Below are 19,493 nucleotides of genomic sequence, written 5' to 3' on the forward strand. Positions count from 1 at the left end.
AACAGTTGACCACATCTTGAGCTCTTGCTAAAAGATTTCTCACATTGATTACAAGCAAAAGCACAATGATGTGACACAAATTATCGACTGGAAGTTATGCCAAAATTATGATCTGCCTTTGATGAGAAACTGGTGGGACCACAAGTCAGAAAAACTTGTTGAATACAGATGTGCAGAATTACTGTGGTATTTTAGATTTCAAAGAAAATGGAATGCTGGACCACAACACATCCGGGCATCATGACTGTGTGCGAAACAAAAGTATGGATCTTTGACATTGCCATCACAGGCGACAGCAGATTTAATGAGAAACAGTGACATGAAAATCATACTATAGCTACTTTGGTATAAACAAGTGAAAAGGGATCCAATGGTTCTCGGCAGTCCCAAAAGATCTCAGTGGACACTTGGAAGCCATTGGCACTGGTAAAAATATGCCTCTTTCAACAACAAAATAACGCTTCACTGGGATCTGCATGAATTACCTGCCAAAACAGCAGCAATCCTAGATGCTAGGGAAATGTTGGACTAGTGATAATATATGAAATCCAGCATAGTGAATTCATTTGCTGTGTTAACAGTGACGACGACGACGACGACGACAACAACAACAATGACAATAATAATATTGTAATATCGAAATGAAACATTAGGGAAATTATTAATGTAGAGGCAAGGAAAGGAGCCAATCATGACTCAGATCGCTTCCTGCCCTGCATAAAGGTTAGACTCCTTCCATTAAATAAGAAAGATACTTCCTCAGAATAAAATCATAAGGATTGAACATAACAGCAGGAACTTTCACAGGAGCTTTAAGCAGTGGATGGATGGCTATAATATGCCTAGTTTGAATTTCAAGCAAGACGATGGGAATCTAGCAGTGAACAATAAAGAAAACTGTGTGATTCTAGCCATTCAACTTGTAACTCTGATTAACTGTGAAGAACCCAGTGAAAAATAGTCTAAAATAATCCTAGAGCAAAGAAACAAAAGTTCAGTTCTTCTTATTCCTGATGAACTTGGGAACAGTGTTGCAGAACTGAAGAACAACAGAGCCACCAGAGAAGACTCCAAAACAGCAGAAATGTTGAAAAGTGGAGGAGAAATCACCATTAATGCCATAAGCCAGGAGATGGAAAGGATCCAGGAAACTGGAATAATACTTCGTGAATGGAAGACTGAACTGATTCCCCTCTATGAAGAGGGTGGCAGAGCTGGAATCAACAAGTCTCACAGTATTTCTGTTTTACCTTAAGCTTTAAAGGTGCTCACCAAAGCACTGCAAACTGGTTGAGCAAGTAGATGAGCAATTTGATGAATATCAAGGTGAACTCTGGGAGGGAGGTCATGTATTCAGCATGTTAGGTGGCTGAAAAAGTATTAGAAAATTACATCTCTCAGGATCTGGTAATTGTCTCCATCAACTTCAAGAAAGCATATGATACAGTCAATCTGAAAGTATTGTTTGAGATCTTGATAGAATGAAGTGGATCTTTAAAAAAGTTGGAAATTATCAAGCAAACGATGCCACAACCACATTCAAAAGTAAAATTCATGGAGTACTTCTTGGAGAGTTTTTAATTAAAACTAGAGTCTGACAGGGTGATGGATTATCCCCCTTTCTCTTTAAATGCATGTTAGAGAAGGATGTCTGAGAATTTGAAAAGTAATTTTCCAGGAAAGAGCTACTGAACACAGTTCACAGTGAAGGATGAAAGAATCGTGTTAGTTCATTGCCTTGCCTTCACCAGTGACACTGCAATCCCATCAAGAAACTTTGAGACAGCTATGGAACAGATAAACGTGCTGAAGGAATAGGCAGGAAAAGCTGGTCTCCAGATTTTCTTTGCGAAAACAAAGTATGTAACCAATATACAGGGTGATTCAAAAAGAATACCACAACTTTAGGAATTTAAAACTCTGCAGCGACAAAAGGCAGAGCTAAGCACTATCTGTCGGCGAATTAAGGGAGCTGTAAAGTTTCATTTAGTTGTACATTTGTTCGCTTGAGGTGCTGTTGACTAGGCGTCAGCGTCAGTTGATGCTAAGATGGCGACCGCTCAACAGAAAGCTTTTTGTGTTATTGAGTACGGCAGAAGTGAATTGACGAGAATCCGCGGGACACAACTCAGTATGAACGTGACTCACCTAAGGTGAACGTTTTCTGTGCCATTTGAGCCAATCAAGTTTTTGGTCCCTTTTTCTTCGAAGGTGCTACTGTAACTGGACTACAGTATCTGGAGATGTTAGAGAATTGGCTGTTCCCTCAGCTCGAACAAGAAGCACAACAATTCATATTTCAGCAGGATGGAGCGCCACCACATTGGCACTTATCTGTCCGTAACTATCTGAACGTCAACTAACCGAGGCGATGGATCGGCCGCCAGGCAGCCCGTGACAGAGCACTTCATCACTGGCCTCCAAGAAGCCCTGATCTTACCCCCTGCGATTTTTTCTTATGGGGGTATGTTAAGGATATGGTGTTTCGGCCACCTCTCCCAGCCACCATTGATGATTTGAAACGAGAAATAACAGCAGCTATCCAAACTGTTACGCCTGATATGCTACAGAGAGTGTGGAACGAGTTGGAGTATCGGGTTGATATTGCTCGAGTGTCTGGAGGGGGCCATATTAAACATCTCTGAACTTTTTTTTGAGTGAAAAAAACTTTTTTAATTACTCTTTGTAATGATGTATAACAGAAGGTTATATTATGTTTCTTTCATTAAATACACATTTTTAAAGTTGTGGTATTCTTTTTGAATCACCCTGTACAAACAGCATCTCGTAACCTAACAACAGAGTACAGTAAAACAGAAAATGGAGAGTTTCAGATACCTTGGTGGCATAATACAGATGAAAACTAGCAAAAAAGAAGGTAGCAACAGCAGGCAAGAGAAGATGGCTACTGCTTTTTATGAGATTCTTGTCATATACAAGCAATAGGCAATCTCGAGAGAAGTTAACTCAGGCTTGTAGTAACGAAGTATTACACTAAATCGGACCAAATCAGATAAGTATAGATTTGTGCATAACCTCTGAACAATAACAGAAATAGTCTCTCGGGACTCCACATGATGTAGAGCAACTGATGCGCATGATACAAACTAGAATAACTTAGAGAGGGTCAGTCAGGGCTGCTTCAAGCATATATATGTGCATGTTGCTGGCAGATGGCCCAGCAGAGACTGTGCTGTGCACATTCCTACCACACGCAGCCTCCAACGTCTGGACCACGCTAATATAGTTAGAGGCCACTTCAAACGCACACTCGTGGTGGTGCCACACTCAGCGCACTCACACTCACATGCACTAGTAGCAGGATACAGCACAGCTCTCCCTTGTGTGAAGCGGATGGCCAGGCGACAGAGAAGACACCGGCAACCCAATGAGACATCCATTAGATCTGGAGTGGTAGTAGCCTCTGCCAATAGAGGAGCGAGACAATGGGCTGGGCAGGCATCAGAGCATAGGACGAGAAAACTTGGGGACATGAGCTCATCTGACAGCACTGCGCTGTAATCAGCAGTAGGTCTCAAAATGGAGGAGCAAGGCTGGACCCACCAGTGGTGATGGCTGCAGTGATGATGGTGAGGGGCCAGTGGAGGTGGCCTGATCAGAATAGCAGGTTGCAGCAGCAAACCCGAGGCCAGAGATGGACTAGCGCCTGGGACCAGAAAACTGGAACTCCAGGGTACCACACATGAAGGAGGCAGCCAATGGGACCAGGTCACCCTCACAGCAGGCAATGACGGGCTCGAGGCGGCAGGATGGGTTGCGGTGATTGGGGCGGCACCCAGAAAACTGCTAGCTTCTGATGTCGAGCGAGATGCAACTGATAAGTGGCGTGCCACCAGCCCAGTGGCTATATGGACGTCACTAAGATGGTGCCCCTGCTGGCAGACAAGAGTGGCCAGTATTCACTTGGGCTTGTGAATTAAGTCCTTGTGCCCACACTGGCGATCACGGTGCGAAGCAGCAGGTTGAACTCGACCATGGCAGGTGCGGTGCTGGCTGCAGAAGGTGTAGGAGCATGCATTGCTGCTGACCACGTAGCAACTGAGCTGGGCTCTGGTCCCCCAAAGGCATGAAGCCGTAGGTGTACAGAAAATGGAGAAGGGCATCATTTGGTGAAGAATCCACGGCACACATTTTTGTTTGGTACTTGAACGTACACACTAGTCATTCTGCCTTGCGATTTGATTGAGGGTGGAATGGCGTAGCCATAACATGGTAGATGCTGTTACGGGAACAAAACAATTGAAAGGTGTGATTTCTCACTGAGTCCAATTACAGGAAACTGAAGTTCAAGGCAACCCTTCAATAGAAAAGATCCTTAAAAGCGTATGAATTGTGACTTCAGCCAACGTTGATGCACACAAGTGAATGTAAGAGAACTGCGAAAATACGAACACAACCGAGTGCCAGCAGGAATACAAGAAGGGACCCGCAAAGTTGATGTCAATGCATTCCCATGGCTGACGGAGAGCAGGCCAGGGGGGACAGGAGTGCTCTGGAAGCTACGTGTTGGCTGGTACACTGGTCACAAACTGTGACAAAATGGACAATTTTGCCATCAATATGCGGCCTAAAAACATGATTCCTAGTTAACAGTTCAGTGCGTGAAAATCCCCAGTGACCCTGATGGAGATGCATAGTACCTCACCCTTTAATGCAGCAGTAGTGACTACTCTGGGAGAGAGGGCTTCCATGGATAACAACAAAACACTGTCAAAAACAAAGAGGCGATGTTGTTGTTGGTCTTCAGTCCTGAGACTGGTTTGATGCAACTCTCCATGCTACTCTATCCTGTGCAAGCTTCTTCATCTCCCAGTACCTACTGCAGCCTACATCCTTCTGAACCTGCTTAGTGTATTCATCTCTTGGTCTCCCTCTATGATTTTTACCCTCCACGCTGCCCTCCAGTACCAAATTGGTGATCCCTTGATGCCTCAGAACATGTCCTACCAACCGATCCCTTCTTCTAGTCAAGTTGTGCCACAACCTCCTCTTCTCCCCAATTCTATTCAGTACCTCCTCATTAGTTATGTGATCTACCCATCTAATCTTCAGCATTCTTCTGTAGCACCCCATTTCGAAAGCTTCTATTCTCTTCTTGTCTAAACTATTTATCGTCCATGTTTCACTTCCATACATGGCTACACTCCATACAAATACTTTCAGAAACGACTTCCTGACACTTAAACCTATACTCGATGTTAACAAATTTCTCTTCTTGAGAAACGCTTTCCTTGCCATTGCCAGTCTACATTTTATATCCTCTCTACTTCGACCATCAGTTGCTAAACTGTGTGCTTATCTGGAGAGAAAGTAGCTAAACAAGTGGTGATAGTAGTTGAAAAACACATTCGCAGTCCAGACTCCAGCAGAAAGGCACATTCTTGCAAAACAGGGCATGCAGTGGACGAACCATTATGGCTTCCCCCGGCAGGAATTTATGGTAGTGGGCTATCCTCTCTAGGAGGGTCTGAAGCTCTTTTGTGGATGAGGGGCAAGGCATAGGTGTAACAGCAGAGATGTGATCTAGCAGAGGACAAATCCCATCCCATGAGACCTCGAACCCCAAATAAACAATAGATGGTCACAACATATGAGATTTCGCGAGGACTGAGAGGCAGAAGATGAAGTGTGCAAATTTTTCAAGTGAGCAGTGATGGAGGAGTCCATGACAATATCATCCAGACAATTAATGCAAACCTGGACAGTCAGTTGCTCTAAAAAATCATTTGAAGATAGCAGGAGCATTAGCCACACTATATGGAAGGTGCAAATATTGATAGAGGTCAAAATGATTACTCAAAACCAGAACTGGCCAAGACTCTTAGTCTGCAGGAACCTGCAGGTAGGTTTCAGACAAATCAGTTTTAGAAAAGTACTGCTCATCCCATATTTTTGCCAACTGTTCCTCCTGGCATGGGAGAGGATACATATCCACTATCGACTGCTTGTTGGTTAGTACTGAAGTGTCTGCAGAGGCGAAATTTCCCAATGGCTTCTGAAAAACCAGTGGAGATGACCATTTGCTAGCCATAACAGATTGCACCACCCATAGAGATTGAAGTATGTCCAATTCTGCTTTCATCTGACCTTTCAGGGTGACAGGAATAGGTCTCACATGATAAAAACAAGGCATAGCCTTGGGTTTCAACGAAATATGAACATAAAAATTCATAGCTCACCCTATACCTTCCAAATTCAAATCCAAAATCTCCTCACACAGTGTTTCCAAATTACGAATATGGTACCTGATCGGACACAAGGTGAACTGCTTTGGTGATAGCAAATTGAAATACCTGAAATGCATCCATCCCAAACAAGTTCGCAACAAGAGTATCGGCAAACACCAAACATGTAATTGAACGAACCACTGACTTAAATTGTTCCAACAGCGCAATGTTCTGTTTGTTGTAATTGACCAGCTTCCAAATGACCGGTTGCAATGGCAGCGAGCCTAAACTCGCATAGGTTGGAGAATTCAATAATGTCACTGCAGCACCTGTGTTGACTTGTAGCCAGAGTGATTGGTGGAGGAGTCACAAGCATTGGAGATACAGTTGATGTCCATGTGCATTACGTGGGGCCAACATTTGCCGCTGTTGGTCATGAAAATGAAAGGCACCGTAACGGCTGTACGATATGTGAATGCCATCCTCCGATCAATAGTGCAACCATATCGGCGACATATTGGCGAGGTTTTCGCCTCCATCATGCACATATTGTGAATGATTTCCGTCAGGATAACGACACTGCTCGACTAGAGTGGCCTGCATGTTTTCTCCACACCCTATTGAACATGCCTGGGATAGATTGTAAAGGGCTGTTTATAGACGACATGACCCACCAATCACTCTGAGGGATCTACGCCGAATTGCCATTGAGGAGTGGGAAGTGGGACAATCTTGATCAACAGTGACTTGATGAACTTGTGGATAGTATACCACAACAAATACAGGCTTGCATCAATGCAAGAGGACGTGCTACTGGGTATTAGAGGTACCGGTGTGTACAGCAATCTGGACCACCATCTCTGAAGGTCTCGCATGGTGGTACAACATGCATTGTGTGGTTTTCATGAGCAATAAAAAGGCCGGAAATGATATTTATGTTTCTCTCTATTCCAATTTTCTGTACAGGTTCCGGAACTCTCAGAGCCGAGGTGATAGAGAACTTTTCTTGATGTGTGTATTTCCCTAACTATCTATCAAAGTCAGCCTCTTTAAGCATAACTGTTGTAGGGTTAGGAATGGATTTAATATCATATGGACCACCATAAAGATAAAATAATTTCTTAAAATGCTTGTCACTCCTTCTTTTCCTATGTTCAGTCTAAAACTTGATCACCAGCTTTAGAATTAGAATTCTTAATGCCCTTATTTAACCTATCAAATATTCCCTCAACAATTTTATATATGTTCTTGTTTATGATTTCTGAAATTCTCCTTTCCTCATTGAGAGGGTATTCAGTTCTGTACAGTAATCTATCCCCTATAATTTTACCTTCTATAATCTCTCAGGGTGCCACTCCCGTACTATCATAGGGTAGCTCATTCAATATCCTCTCAGATTTGAATAAGAACATCGGCCATCTGGTATGCTTTTTACCACATTGTCCTAACCAGCTGACCTAGTTCTTTCATTACTCTCACCACCAGATTCACTTGCAGGTGGAACTTTGCAACTAGTAAGTGCTGTACACTTAGTGCTTTCAAAAACTCTTTAGAATCTTGTGCAAGAAATTGAACACCAGTATCGGAAATTAATCTTTTGAGTTTCCCCACCTTAGGGAAATACTCCTTGTCCAATATCCTTCTTGTAACTAGCCATCTTAATTGGGTACAATTTTACAAATTTAGAATACACTTCCAAAGTCACCACTGCGTATACCATATACTATACCACCAGTTCCTCAGGACAAAGGCCAATAGTACCTATAGCTGATAAATCCTACATACGCCAGGGTTTTATAAGGTATGACTACTGCTACACACAACTCTACTAAGACCAGGATACCCTAGTATCTGGGAATTACACAGTTCCTTTTTGAAGCTTTGCATTCAGCGTGGCATTTATCACTCGGCAACCACTGGGATTTTAGTTTCAAGGGGACATTTAAATTAACACAATTCATTATTTGACATATATTATGTATCCAGTAGAATTCCACAAGACCAAGGAAAGACCTAAGCTGTTTGTTTCTGGGTGGAGGACAACCTTTTATAGCCTCTAATTTTTTTCTTGGTCAGGTCTAACACCCTGTTGGCTTACAAGTTGCCCCAGGAATTCGATCTCACTACATCCTAAATGAGCCTTGGCAAACTTAACAGCTACTCCTCTCTTAGTTAATCTTCGTAAAACTTCATCTATCAATGTAATATGTTCTTCCCAAGTTTTGGGAACCATTTGCACATTGTCCACATATATATGAAAACTTTATTTAATAGATTGTGTCCTAGATCTAGGCTTGGGTAAATTCAGCCAAAGAAGTGTTCAAGCCAAATGGCAGAACTTTGAATTAGTAAGACCTACCACTAAGCAGAAGAGCAGTATAATTTAGATTCTTCTGTGAGGGGAATCTGCCAATAACCTATAATTAAATCAGTTGAACTTAAGAATGTCACACTACAGAACTGAACTAACATTTCTTCCATAGCAAGTGGCCTCTCTCTCTATTTCCATTATTTTATTCACTGTTCTAGCATCCAAGACCAATTGAATATCGCCTTTAGATTTGTTAACAGCATCAGTTGGGTGGTTGTATGGGTTATTAGTTTTTCCTATTATACCCCAGCTGACCGTCCTGTTTCTTTCACTTCTAACTGCTTCATGTATACTTTAGGCCAGGGGTGGGCAATTGTTTGGCTCGGGGGCCACATTATACACACAGAGGTTTGATATCCCTCACAAGGGGATCCAACAACTATTAATCAATGCCAAGCCAAATAAGTGCTTGTATAAGCACCAGAGGTGGACCAAGGTGACTTGGTCAATTCAATTTGTGAAGCGCTTCCTCTTGAATAAATCATCCATTTTTTCTGAAATCTTATTTATTTATTTATTTGTATATGTATACATGTACATCACATCTACCAGCTTCCATCACGTTCAGATAATTCTTTCATGGTTGGTGATGGTTTCATGTCTTGGAGTGTATAACAAGAAAATTAGTAAATAAATAATGCTTCAGTATGTGATTGTTTATCTGCATCCTGACTTATAATTGCAATAAATTGTCCTGCATTGACTTTTATCATCCCAAGAGTAACAATGAATCCTGAGCTGGTTGGAGGGCCTTTCCCATAGTGCTCCAAACACACTCACTTGGGGGGGGGGGGGGGGGGGGAGATCCGGTGACCTTGCTGGGTAAGGTAGGGTTTGGAAAGTGTGAAGGTAAGTGATAGGAACTTTTGCCATGTGCGGGCAAGTGTTATCTTGCTGCAAATTAAACCCAGAATTGCATGCTATGAAGGGCAACAAAATGGGCCATATAATATTGTCAACGTACACTGTGCTGTAAGAGTGTCATGGATGACCAGAAAAGGAATCCTGTTGTGAAAAGAAATGGCACCTCTGACTGTCGCTCCTTATTGTTGGGCCACATGGAGGGGGGCAGTCAGGTTGGTGTTCCACCACTGTCTGTGGCTTCACTAGAACACCTTCCCTGCTCATCGGGGTGTAGTTTGAATAGAGGTTCTAGTCCAGTCATTGATATTCCAGGCCAAAGATATGTCTAGATACGCCCTGGACCATCATGGCATACCAACCTGACCGTCGTCTGCCGTACGGCCCAGCAGCCAGGAGTGATGGCCTGGGGTGCCATTTCCTTTCATAACATGGCCCATTTGGTTGTCATCCACAGTACCCTTACAGCACAGTGGTACCTCAATGATATTATGTATCCTGTTTTGATGCCCCTCATGGCAAGCTATCCTGGGCCTACATTTCTGTAACATAGTGCCTGCCTGCACACAGCGAGAGTTTCTACTGGTTGCCTTCATGCTTGCCGAACCCTGCTTTAGCTAGCAGGGTGGCTGGATCTCTCTCCAATTGAGAACATCCATAGCACTAAGGGCAGGTGCTTCAAGCCAGCTTGAGATTTTGCCAATCTAATGCGCCAATCGGACAGAATTTGGCATTATATCCCTCATCAGGAGGACATCGAACAACTCTATCAATCGATGCCAAGCTAAATAACTCCTTCCATAAGGTCCAGAGGTGAAAACGAGTTACTGACTTGCTCAATGTGTGAAGCTCCTCTCAAATAAATCATCCAATTTTTCTGAACTTGTAATCATTTGTTTGTACATGCACATCACATCTATCGATTTCCATCTGATTTGGATAATTCATTTGTGAACATGGGACAACCGATAGGTTGCAAGTGTACAGGTGCCAGCAAATCAGCAAAAATAAACATCTACATGCCACCACCACTTTGATCTACACAATTAAACAATTTAACTGAAGTTAAACCCTCTTCAGGTGTTGGTGACGCATGCCCCACTATTAACCTCTAACTGAAAATGTTGCTCAATACTGGTAAATTAGAAGTAATAGTTGCTGTACAAGTGCCTTCACTTACAGTTCCCTGAAAATGGTGGTCTCTTTTTAACTATTTCAGAGCAGGTATTCATAAACTCATGAGCAAATTTACACTCTAAGTACAAGATAAGTTTTTGCTGTCCAATGCTAGGATCTGTCATCTTACGGATTCGTGCTTCGCTACCTCGGGACCCCAGCGTTTGCAGCATCTCTGCCCTTTGGTGCTGCATGTCTATCCACTTGCTATTCTTTTCCTGCTCCCTTGGGAAACATGTCCGGGATGTTTTTGGGAATGTGGTACCTATTTTCAGTAGTCGATATCAGAACAGTCTCTCCTATGTTTTTGTTTCTTTTTTCTTTCTTCATTCCCCTTTCCCTTCCCTCCTCTGCTTTGATGTTTGAGGTTGCTTTTTTCTTCTTCCTCCCTTTGCACTCCTGAAGGCTGGCCCACATATCTGATGCATAACAGGTGAGTGGGTAATTCATAATTCCAAGCCTCAGGTCAATAGGTAGGATTTGCACGTATTGGACTGGGCCCAGGTGATTGCCTCAGCTACTACCTTCCCAAATTGCTGATTGGTCCCTCTGTCAGATGTTAGAGAGGTGTGAACAATCACCGTAGGCAGGTTAGAAGTAGTGCGCCATAGGAGACGCTGGCAGTCATGGGGGGATTTTCTTGCAATGAGCCAACCATCTTCTCCACAGTCAGCATCTACTAAACATAAATGGAATGAGGCTAACAATTCAAAGACCTTCTCAGCTGCACCACGTTCCTCATAGTTTCACATACGGAATACAGTCAGTCCTTTGCTGCAGCAAATCCATTTATTATTCAGAAAGGTGTTGATGCAGTTGCTAGCCCTGTGAAATCCTGCTCTCGTTTACACAATGACCCTTCGTGTTTGGAGACTACTTCTGATTCTCAAGTGCAACAACTGCTTTCAGCTTCGCTCCTCCATAGGTATCCTGTTTGTGTTTAAGCCTATCGAATACTGAATCCTTCCCGTTGTGTTATTCATACTAGGCTGCTCAATGGTCTGTCTGAGGCAGAAATTCAAACATACCTCTCTGATCGAGGTTTCATTGTGGTCCATTGGGTGGTGATGTACTATTTTTCTCACTTTTGATAGAGCGGTGCTTCTGTCTTAGATCAAAGCTGGCTGTGAAGTTATTACAGCCTGACCATATATTTAGAGTCTGATGCGCTGCTACCAGTGCCATTGTTACGACCACACTCAAATATTCTGTCAACACCCAGCCAAATGTGAAACCTGTGATAGGGATGCTCACGAGGACGATTGTCTGCCACCTCTTCCCCACTGTATCAATTGTTGTGGTGACCATGTTGCCTCCTCTCGCGATTGTCCCATTTATCTTGATGAGTGGGCTCTTCAGGAGGCCCTGGTGAAGGGAAAAGTGCCTTGCCTGGTCACTCGCAGGTTGTTGGCTAGTCAGAAACCATGCGTTCTACCATCTGGCATTTACTAGTACTGTTCTTGTTACATGTCTCTCCATGGAAGACATGGCCACCTAGATATGCAACCTCAAATTCTACACCACAGTTGTAAAATCGCCCAGTGGCCCGGTAGCATCCGTATCTCCTCCTCCAGCAGTGCAAAAAGCCACCAAACTTTCGCCTCAAGGGATGAGGTCACCTGCTACACAACCAGCAGGCCAGAAAGGACAGGAGGAATACTCCCGGGAAGACATCTTACATCCCTCCACCCATCTTACAGGAAAGGCTCCCGAGACCCTATTCGATGGTGTCTCCACATTATACCCTCGCCCAGCTGACCTCTATGTCGCCGTTGTGCTCTGCCAACTGTTTGCTGCCCTGGATTCTGCAGACCGACAGAAGGAAAATGCCGATGCCTCTGCAGATCTCAAGGAACAGGATCCTCCAGCCACTGTGCCCTGTAGCAGTGAATCTTCGAAGGCTGGCACTTGGCAGCCGCTGAGGTGACACCACTTAACTTTTTTCCTCCTCCCCTTTTCTCTTCATGTCTCTCTGCCAATGGAACATTCAAGGCATTCGATCCAACAAAGAGCTGCTCTTGGAATTGAAGTGTTCACCTGTTCTCTGCCCCCAGGAAAGAAAACTCTGTCCTCACAACCACTTTGAGTGCTTGCGTTTCTTCCTGGTCCACTTTGACCTTCCCCCTGGGGATAGCATTCCATTTTATGGGGAAGTCGTGCTGCTCATATGAGATGATGCTCATAGTCAACCCATCTCCCTGACTACCCAGCATCAAGCTGTTGTAGTCCACATTTTCTGTTCTCAGTTGGCCTTTTCCTTTTGTACCATTTACATCCCTCAGTCATTAAGTGTCACCAGGGCAGACTTCCTCCAGCTTTTTGGGCAACTCCACTCACCCCTTTCAGCTGCTCAGTGACTTTAATGTGCACCATCCCCTTTGGGGTTCCCACCAAATCTGTCCAAGAGGTGCCCTCCCACCTGACCTTCTCAATCAACTTAACCTCATCTGTTTTTAACACGGGAGCACCTACGTTCCTCTCAAGACTCCACACACACACACACACACACACACACACACACACACACACACACACACACACACACACACACACACACACCTACCACTATACACCTATTTCCATTTGGACCTCTCCTTTGGTACTGTTCAGCTTGCCCATCATCTCGAGTGGTCTGTTATTTCTGACATATACTCGAGTGACCATTTCCTGTGTGCCATCAGTTTATTGACTCCTGCCCTACTTATGTGCACACCCAAATGGCAGCTTTCTAAGGCCAACTGGAGACTATACCTCTCCCTGGTGATTTTCGACAAACATTTCCTCAGTTGCGATGATCAGGTAGCATACCTTACAAACATTATCCTAGGTGCCGCAGAACATTCCATTCCTCGCACTTCCTTTTTACCATGCTGTGTCCTGGTCCCTTGGTGGACTGAGGCATGCCGTGACACAGTTTGTGCACGGAGATGTGCTCTCTGCATTTTTAACTGCCATCTTATGATGGCAAACTGCATTCGATATAAACAGTTGCATGCACAGTCTCATTACATTTTTCAGGATAGCAAAAAAAGTTAGCTGGATTTCCTTTACTAGTTCTTTTAACAGTTTCACTCCCTCTTCTGCCTTGTGGGCCAACCTCCAAGGTCTCTCTGGGCCCCAGGTCCATTTCCCATTTTCTGGCCTGACAGTAGCAGATGATGTCATAGTGGATCCTATTGATATCTCTGACACCTTGGGCCCCTATTTTCTGGAGATTTTGAGCACCACCCAGTATCACCTTGCCTTTCTTCATCGGAAATGAGTGGAGGAGGCTTGGGCGATACCCTTCTCTTCCCAGAATTGTGAGTGCTACAATGCCGCCTTTACTCTGAGGGAGCTAGATCATGCTCTCACTTCATCCCAGTCATCTACACCAGGGCTGGGTGATGATCACATTCAGATGTCACAGAACCTTTCTCTTGCAAGCAAGCCCTTTCTCCTTAACATGTACAATCGCATCTGGGCAGAGGGCACGTTTCCCAGACACCGGCATGAAGCCATTGTCATACCCATACCCAACAACTTCCTTCCAGGTATCCCCCATTTTTCCCACCAGCTGTATTTGCAAGGTGATAGAACATATGATTCATGCCCGGCCTTTATGGTGGCTCAGGTCTTGCAATTTACTGACAGCTGTACAGTGTGGATGTCGAGTGCACCATTCTGAATTTGACCATCTTGTCATGAATGGTTTTCTGTGGAAATCCCATACTGTGGCTGTGTTTTTCGATTTGGAGAAAGCCTACGACACCTGCTGGAGGACTGGTATCCTCCATACTCTCTACATGTGGGGCTTCCGTGGCCGCCAGCCCTGTTTCCTTCAGGAATTTTTAAAAGACCGAGTTTTCAAGGTATGTGAGTATTCTGCCTGGTCAGACACCTTTATTCAGGACTACAGTGTGCCTCAGGGTTGTGTCCTGAGCCTCATCCTCTTTCCTGTTGCCATTAACCCTGTAATGACCTATCTCTCTCCAGGCATCTCTGGCTCCCTTTTTGTTGACAGTCGAGCCATCTATTGCAGTTCTCCTTGAGCAGGGTCTTCAGTGATGTCTCTGTCATCTTGACTCATGGAACATTGACAATGGCTTTCACTTTTCCGCTGACAAAACTGTTTTTATGGATTTCTGGTGGTGCAGTAGGTTTCTTCCACCGTCTTTACTTCTTAGCCCTGTTGCTCTTCCGTTTGTTGAAACAATAAAATTCCTTGGGGTCATGCTTGATAGGAAACTTTCTTCGTTCTCCCATGTCTTTTACCTGGCTGCCCACTGTATATGGTCCCTCAATGTTGTATGTGTCCTTAATGGTACTTCCTGGGGAGCGGATAGGACCACCTTTCTCTGTTTGTACAGGTCCCTTGTCCGTTTGAAACTAGACTATGGCTGTTTCGTTCATGCATCTCCACATCCGTCCCTCTTACGCCATCTCAAAACTATCCACCATCGTGGCATCCGTTTGACCACCGGCCCCTTATTAAACTAGCCCATTTGAGAGTCTGTATGCACAAGCTGCCGAACTGCTGCTGTCGTAGTGCCGTGACTTTCTCCTCAACAGACACTCATACTGTTTGTCTGCCATGCCTGGTCACCCATCCTATGCCTCCTTCTTCGTTAACTCGTTTGATTACCAATATGGGGCTTGTTCCTCTTTTCTGTTACCTCCTGGAGTTCACTTTTGGCTCCTGCTCCGGCAGCTTAACTTCATGCTACCTGCCACTTTCCTGATGGGTGTGAACCCTTCACCACCTTGGCTTCGTGCAGCTGCCTGCATTCGCCTTGGCCTTCATTTGGTCCTAAGGACACTACTCAAGCCTCACTCTATTGCCATAAGTACCACGATCTTTGCACGGACCTTCATGGTAGTACCTTTATGTATGCAGATGGCTCTCGGACTGACCATGGCGTCAAATATGCCTTTGTCATTGGCACCAATGTATTTCGAAGTTGGCTTCCAGAATGCTACTTAGTATTTACAGCAGAGCTCTTCGCCCTGTATCAGGCCATCTGGTGACACAGGCTTTCCAATTGTGTCGTGTACTCTGACTCCGTCAGTGCCCTTCAGATCTTCTGTGTGTTGTACACAGTCCATCCCTTAGTTCAATGGGTCCAGGAAAGCTGTCACTTGCTCACTCTTGACGGAGCCACTGTGATGTTTTGTGGGTTCCTGGTCACGTTGGTCTGATGGGAAACGAGGCTGCTGCCAAGGCTGCAGTTCTCATACCTTGGCCCGCTAGGTTTTCCATTCCCTCCAATGATCTGTGTGTTGCCATTGTCAGTACAGGGTGTGACTTTGGCATCACCACTGGTCTTCCCTTGATGGGAACAAACTCTGTGGAATTAAACCTCTCCCAGCAGCTTGGACGACCACCTCTTCGGTCCTGTCACCATGAGGAGATCATTTTAGCTAGGTTGTGTATTGGGCACTGCCGTTTTAGCCATCACCACTTGTTAAGTGTTACTCTCCCACCACTTTGTGCTCATTGCCCTCAACCTTTGACAGTTTGCCATTTCCTGAAGGAATGCCCCCCCCCCCCCCCCCCCCCCCGTTTTTTTTTTTTTTTTAAACCACTTACGTTCTCATTCATGTTTGCCATCTGAGCTATTGGCTGTTTTAACGAACGACATGTGGGCTGTCGACCGCATTTTATTTTTTATCCTTCATAGCAATATGGTGAAAGACATTTAATCTTTAGTTCAGGACTACGGCATATTTTAAGGACCTTTCTCCAAGTCCCTGTTTTTAGCTGTCTTTCCTTCCGTTGATTGGGCTTAACATGTACTCATTTTTAACTACTTTTTTCGTCTTTGTGTTCTATGGTTCTGATATGGGCGCATGTGATCCTAGTTGTTTTTGGGGGGGGAAAAAAAAAGTGCATTTGAGACACTTACTCACTCAAGGTCAAAATCCCACCTTTAAATAGCCACAAAATAGCCAAAACTCGATTGTCTTAGTGTGCTAGCTGTACCTCTAGCAATATTCCATTGAAAAAAAAGATACCAGTCGCCCTATCACCAATCAGCAAATCACAGTTGCAGTCATTAATACTTGCTCTGTACAGCCCCATAAACGAACTTTTACAACAAGAAATAATTACTCAGGCCCATTAAACATAATTCACACACACACATATCCATCCGCATATACACTGTGTCTGTGTATATGTGGATGGATATGTGTGTGTGTGCGAGTGTATACCTGTCCTTTTTTCCCCCTAAGGTAAGTCTTTCCGCTCCTGGGATTGGAATGACTCCTTACCCTCTCCCTTAAAACCCACATCCTTTCGTCTTTCCCTCTCCTTCCCTCTTTCCTGACGAAGCAACCGTTTGTTGCGAAAGCTTGAATTTTGTGTGTATGTTTGTGTTTGTTTGTGTGTCTATCGACCTGCCAGCGCGTTTGTTTGGTAAGTCTCATCATCTTCCTTTTTAGATATAAAATATATGAAAACCTTTATATAAAGGTATCAGAAACTGGTGCGCACAGAATAAATGTTTTTCATAGCTTTTCTTTTACAGGTCCAGAGAATAGACTCTATTCAACAAACTTTCAGTATATTATGGGCAGAAGAACGACTGAGAATATTTACAAAAGGATTATCGGCACGTCTTGTACAGTCTGCCTGTTTTAGTTTTGCCATCATCCTGGGATACGAAAGTATTAAGAGGATGAGCATTAATGAAGAATACAAAAAACATATTAGATGGTAGATAAATGTGGGAATTAGTTTCAGTTTATGACTGTTGAACACTTTTGTTTTAATTTATTGACTGTTATTACATTATTACATTATTACTTTATATGTTTGCTTCAACTCATTATTCATCATAATGGGTTGGCACACACAATTTTTAAACTGTGTGTATACTGTTAATTAAAGATTGACTATGTCATCAGTTTCCTTAAGTTGTAGTCATTTGTTGAGCTTGAAAAGTATGTAAAAGAGAACAGTATAATTAAATTATTTTGAGAACAAAATCTGCGTTGTAAATTATAAGCAATACAAAACACCCACGAAATCTCCTATTGTGTAATGTGGGCAAGGACAGTGTGGTTGAGAGGACTCTGTGTGTGTGTGTGTGTGTGTGTGTGTGTGTGTGTGTGTGTGTGTGTGTGTGTGTGTGTGTGTGTGTGTGTGAGAGAGAGAGAGAGAGAGCACTCTGACAAGGAGAAAATGTTACAGCTCAGTCAAGTTTTCAATCTTCGTACGCTTGTCAACTGCTCAGTGCCTCAGCTATATAGAAAGTGGGTACTTTACCACTTTAATTACCAAGGTTGTACCAAATAAATTACCAGCATATATTAAAAAGACTGAAAATGACGAGAAACACTGGTATATATTTTGAAATGTTTGTGGTCAATCAGTGCTCATTACAGAGATGTGCAGAAATCCAGTAGTTGGCTGGTTCACCAGGGATCTGTCTGTGTTAAAAAGACAAGTGCAATGGCATTTAAGGTCTGAAGATGTATGAAATGGGGGAGATTTAAAGTTTTTGCTGCCGTTTGATATCATGGTTCTTGCTGGTATGTGCTTTTGGCACATAACATAGTGAAAATTCTTCATAGTGTGACTTACTTGCTTCTTATTGACCTCTGGTAAGCTTGGATGCTGCATCACTGAAAAGCTATAAGATGTACAATATTATCTTTATTGCATGTTGACACCACTTTCAGCTTACACATCTGAATTTATCAGGCATCAGCTGAAGTTCATAACTGCTGTCATGTCTCCTAATATTTTGAATCTAGCCAAAGGAAGATGAGGGAGAGGTGAGAAACGGAAGGAAGCTAGTATTGTAGACTCATTTATTTACCATAACTAAATGAGTGTTCCTCAAATTGTACAGCTTTTTTTACAATCTCCTTAGTTGACATTTTAAGTAAGCTATTCTAATGGGGACCATCACACTGGACTTTGGGCTAATTACTGGACTAAAGTTATTGAAAAGAATGCAGATGCCACTGTAGTTAAAAGTTTGTACGCCTTCAGCAATGTATTCTCTCACTGAGTTGCTGCCAAGCTCTGTCAGGCACAGTTTAAGAACTGTTAGGGTAGGTGAGCACCTATTTATAAGCAAAATTTGAGCTCCTTTGTTTTATCCACTTGCCTTTGAGTGCCTTCTCTTTGATCTAAGCTATGTACCATACCAATTGTCTGACATAACATCAGTCAGCTACAGAGGGTGCATTCATTATGCAAATGCAATGTAAAACATATCCCTCACAACATATGTAACTATTTATTATATTTATAATAGAAGGAAACATTCCACGTAGGAAAAATATACCTAAAAACAAATATGATGTGACTTACCAAATGAAAGTGCTGGCAGGTCGACAGATTGTGTCTGTATATGTGTGGATGGATATGTGGGTGTGTGCGAGTGTATACCCGTCCTTTTTTCCCCCTAAGGTAAGTCTTTCCGCTCCCGGGACTGGAATGACTCCTTACCCTCTCCCTTAAAACCCACATCCTTTCGTCTTTCCCTCTCCTTCCCTCTTTCCTGATGAGGTAACAGTTTGTTGCGAAAGCTTGAATTTTGTGTGTATGTTTGTGTTCGTTTGTATGTCTGTCGACCTGCCAGCACTTTCATTTGGTAAGTCACATCATATTTGTTTTTAGGTATATTTATTATATTTAAGTGGACGTGATTCATGTTGTCACAGTGTGTGGAGTGATTGGTAATTTAAATCCTATGGTTCAAACAAACCTGTGACCATTCTTGTTGCCCCCATTTGTATATGTTCTATATTCCATGTTACTTCTGTTTGGTTAGGATCTCATACACGTAAGCAGTGTTCTAGGATACGTTGCATGTACGTTTCGTAACAAATCTCTTTTATTGACTGACTGCATTTCCCTAGTATTCTGCCAATGAACTGAAGTCTACCACATGCTTTACTTA

General features: G+C 43.4%; 1 protein-coding gene across 1 annotated transcript in view; it reads left to right on the forward strand.

Moving 5' to 3' along the window:
* Positions 1-17,552, forward strand: part of LOC126188046 (solute carrier family 25 member 44) — a 111,635-nt gene extending 94,083 nt beyond the window's left edge. The window contains exon 6 of the mRNA XM_049929478.1: positions 17,106-17,552. Within this exon, the coding sequence (XP_049785435.1) occupies positions 17,106-17,297 (192 nt within the window). The 3' untranslated portion in view covers positions 17,298-17,552. The remainder of the gene's footprint in view (positions 1-17,105) is intronic.
* The last annotated feature ends 1,941 nt before the right edge of the window (positions 17,553-19,493 follow it).

The sequence above is a fragment of the Schistocerca cancellata genome, chromosome 5 (assembly GCF_023864275.1).
Source record: "Schistocerca cancellata isolate TAMUIC-IGC-003103 chromosome 5, iqSchCanc2.1, whole genome shotgun sequence".
Classification (NCBI taxonomy): Eukaryota; Metazoa; Arthropoda; class Insecta; order Orthoptera; family Acrididae; genus Schistocerca; species Schistocerca cancellata.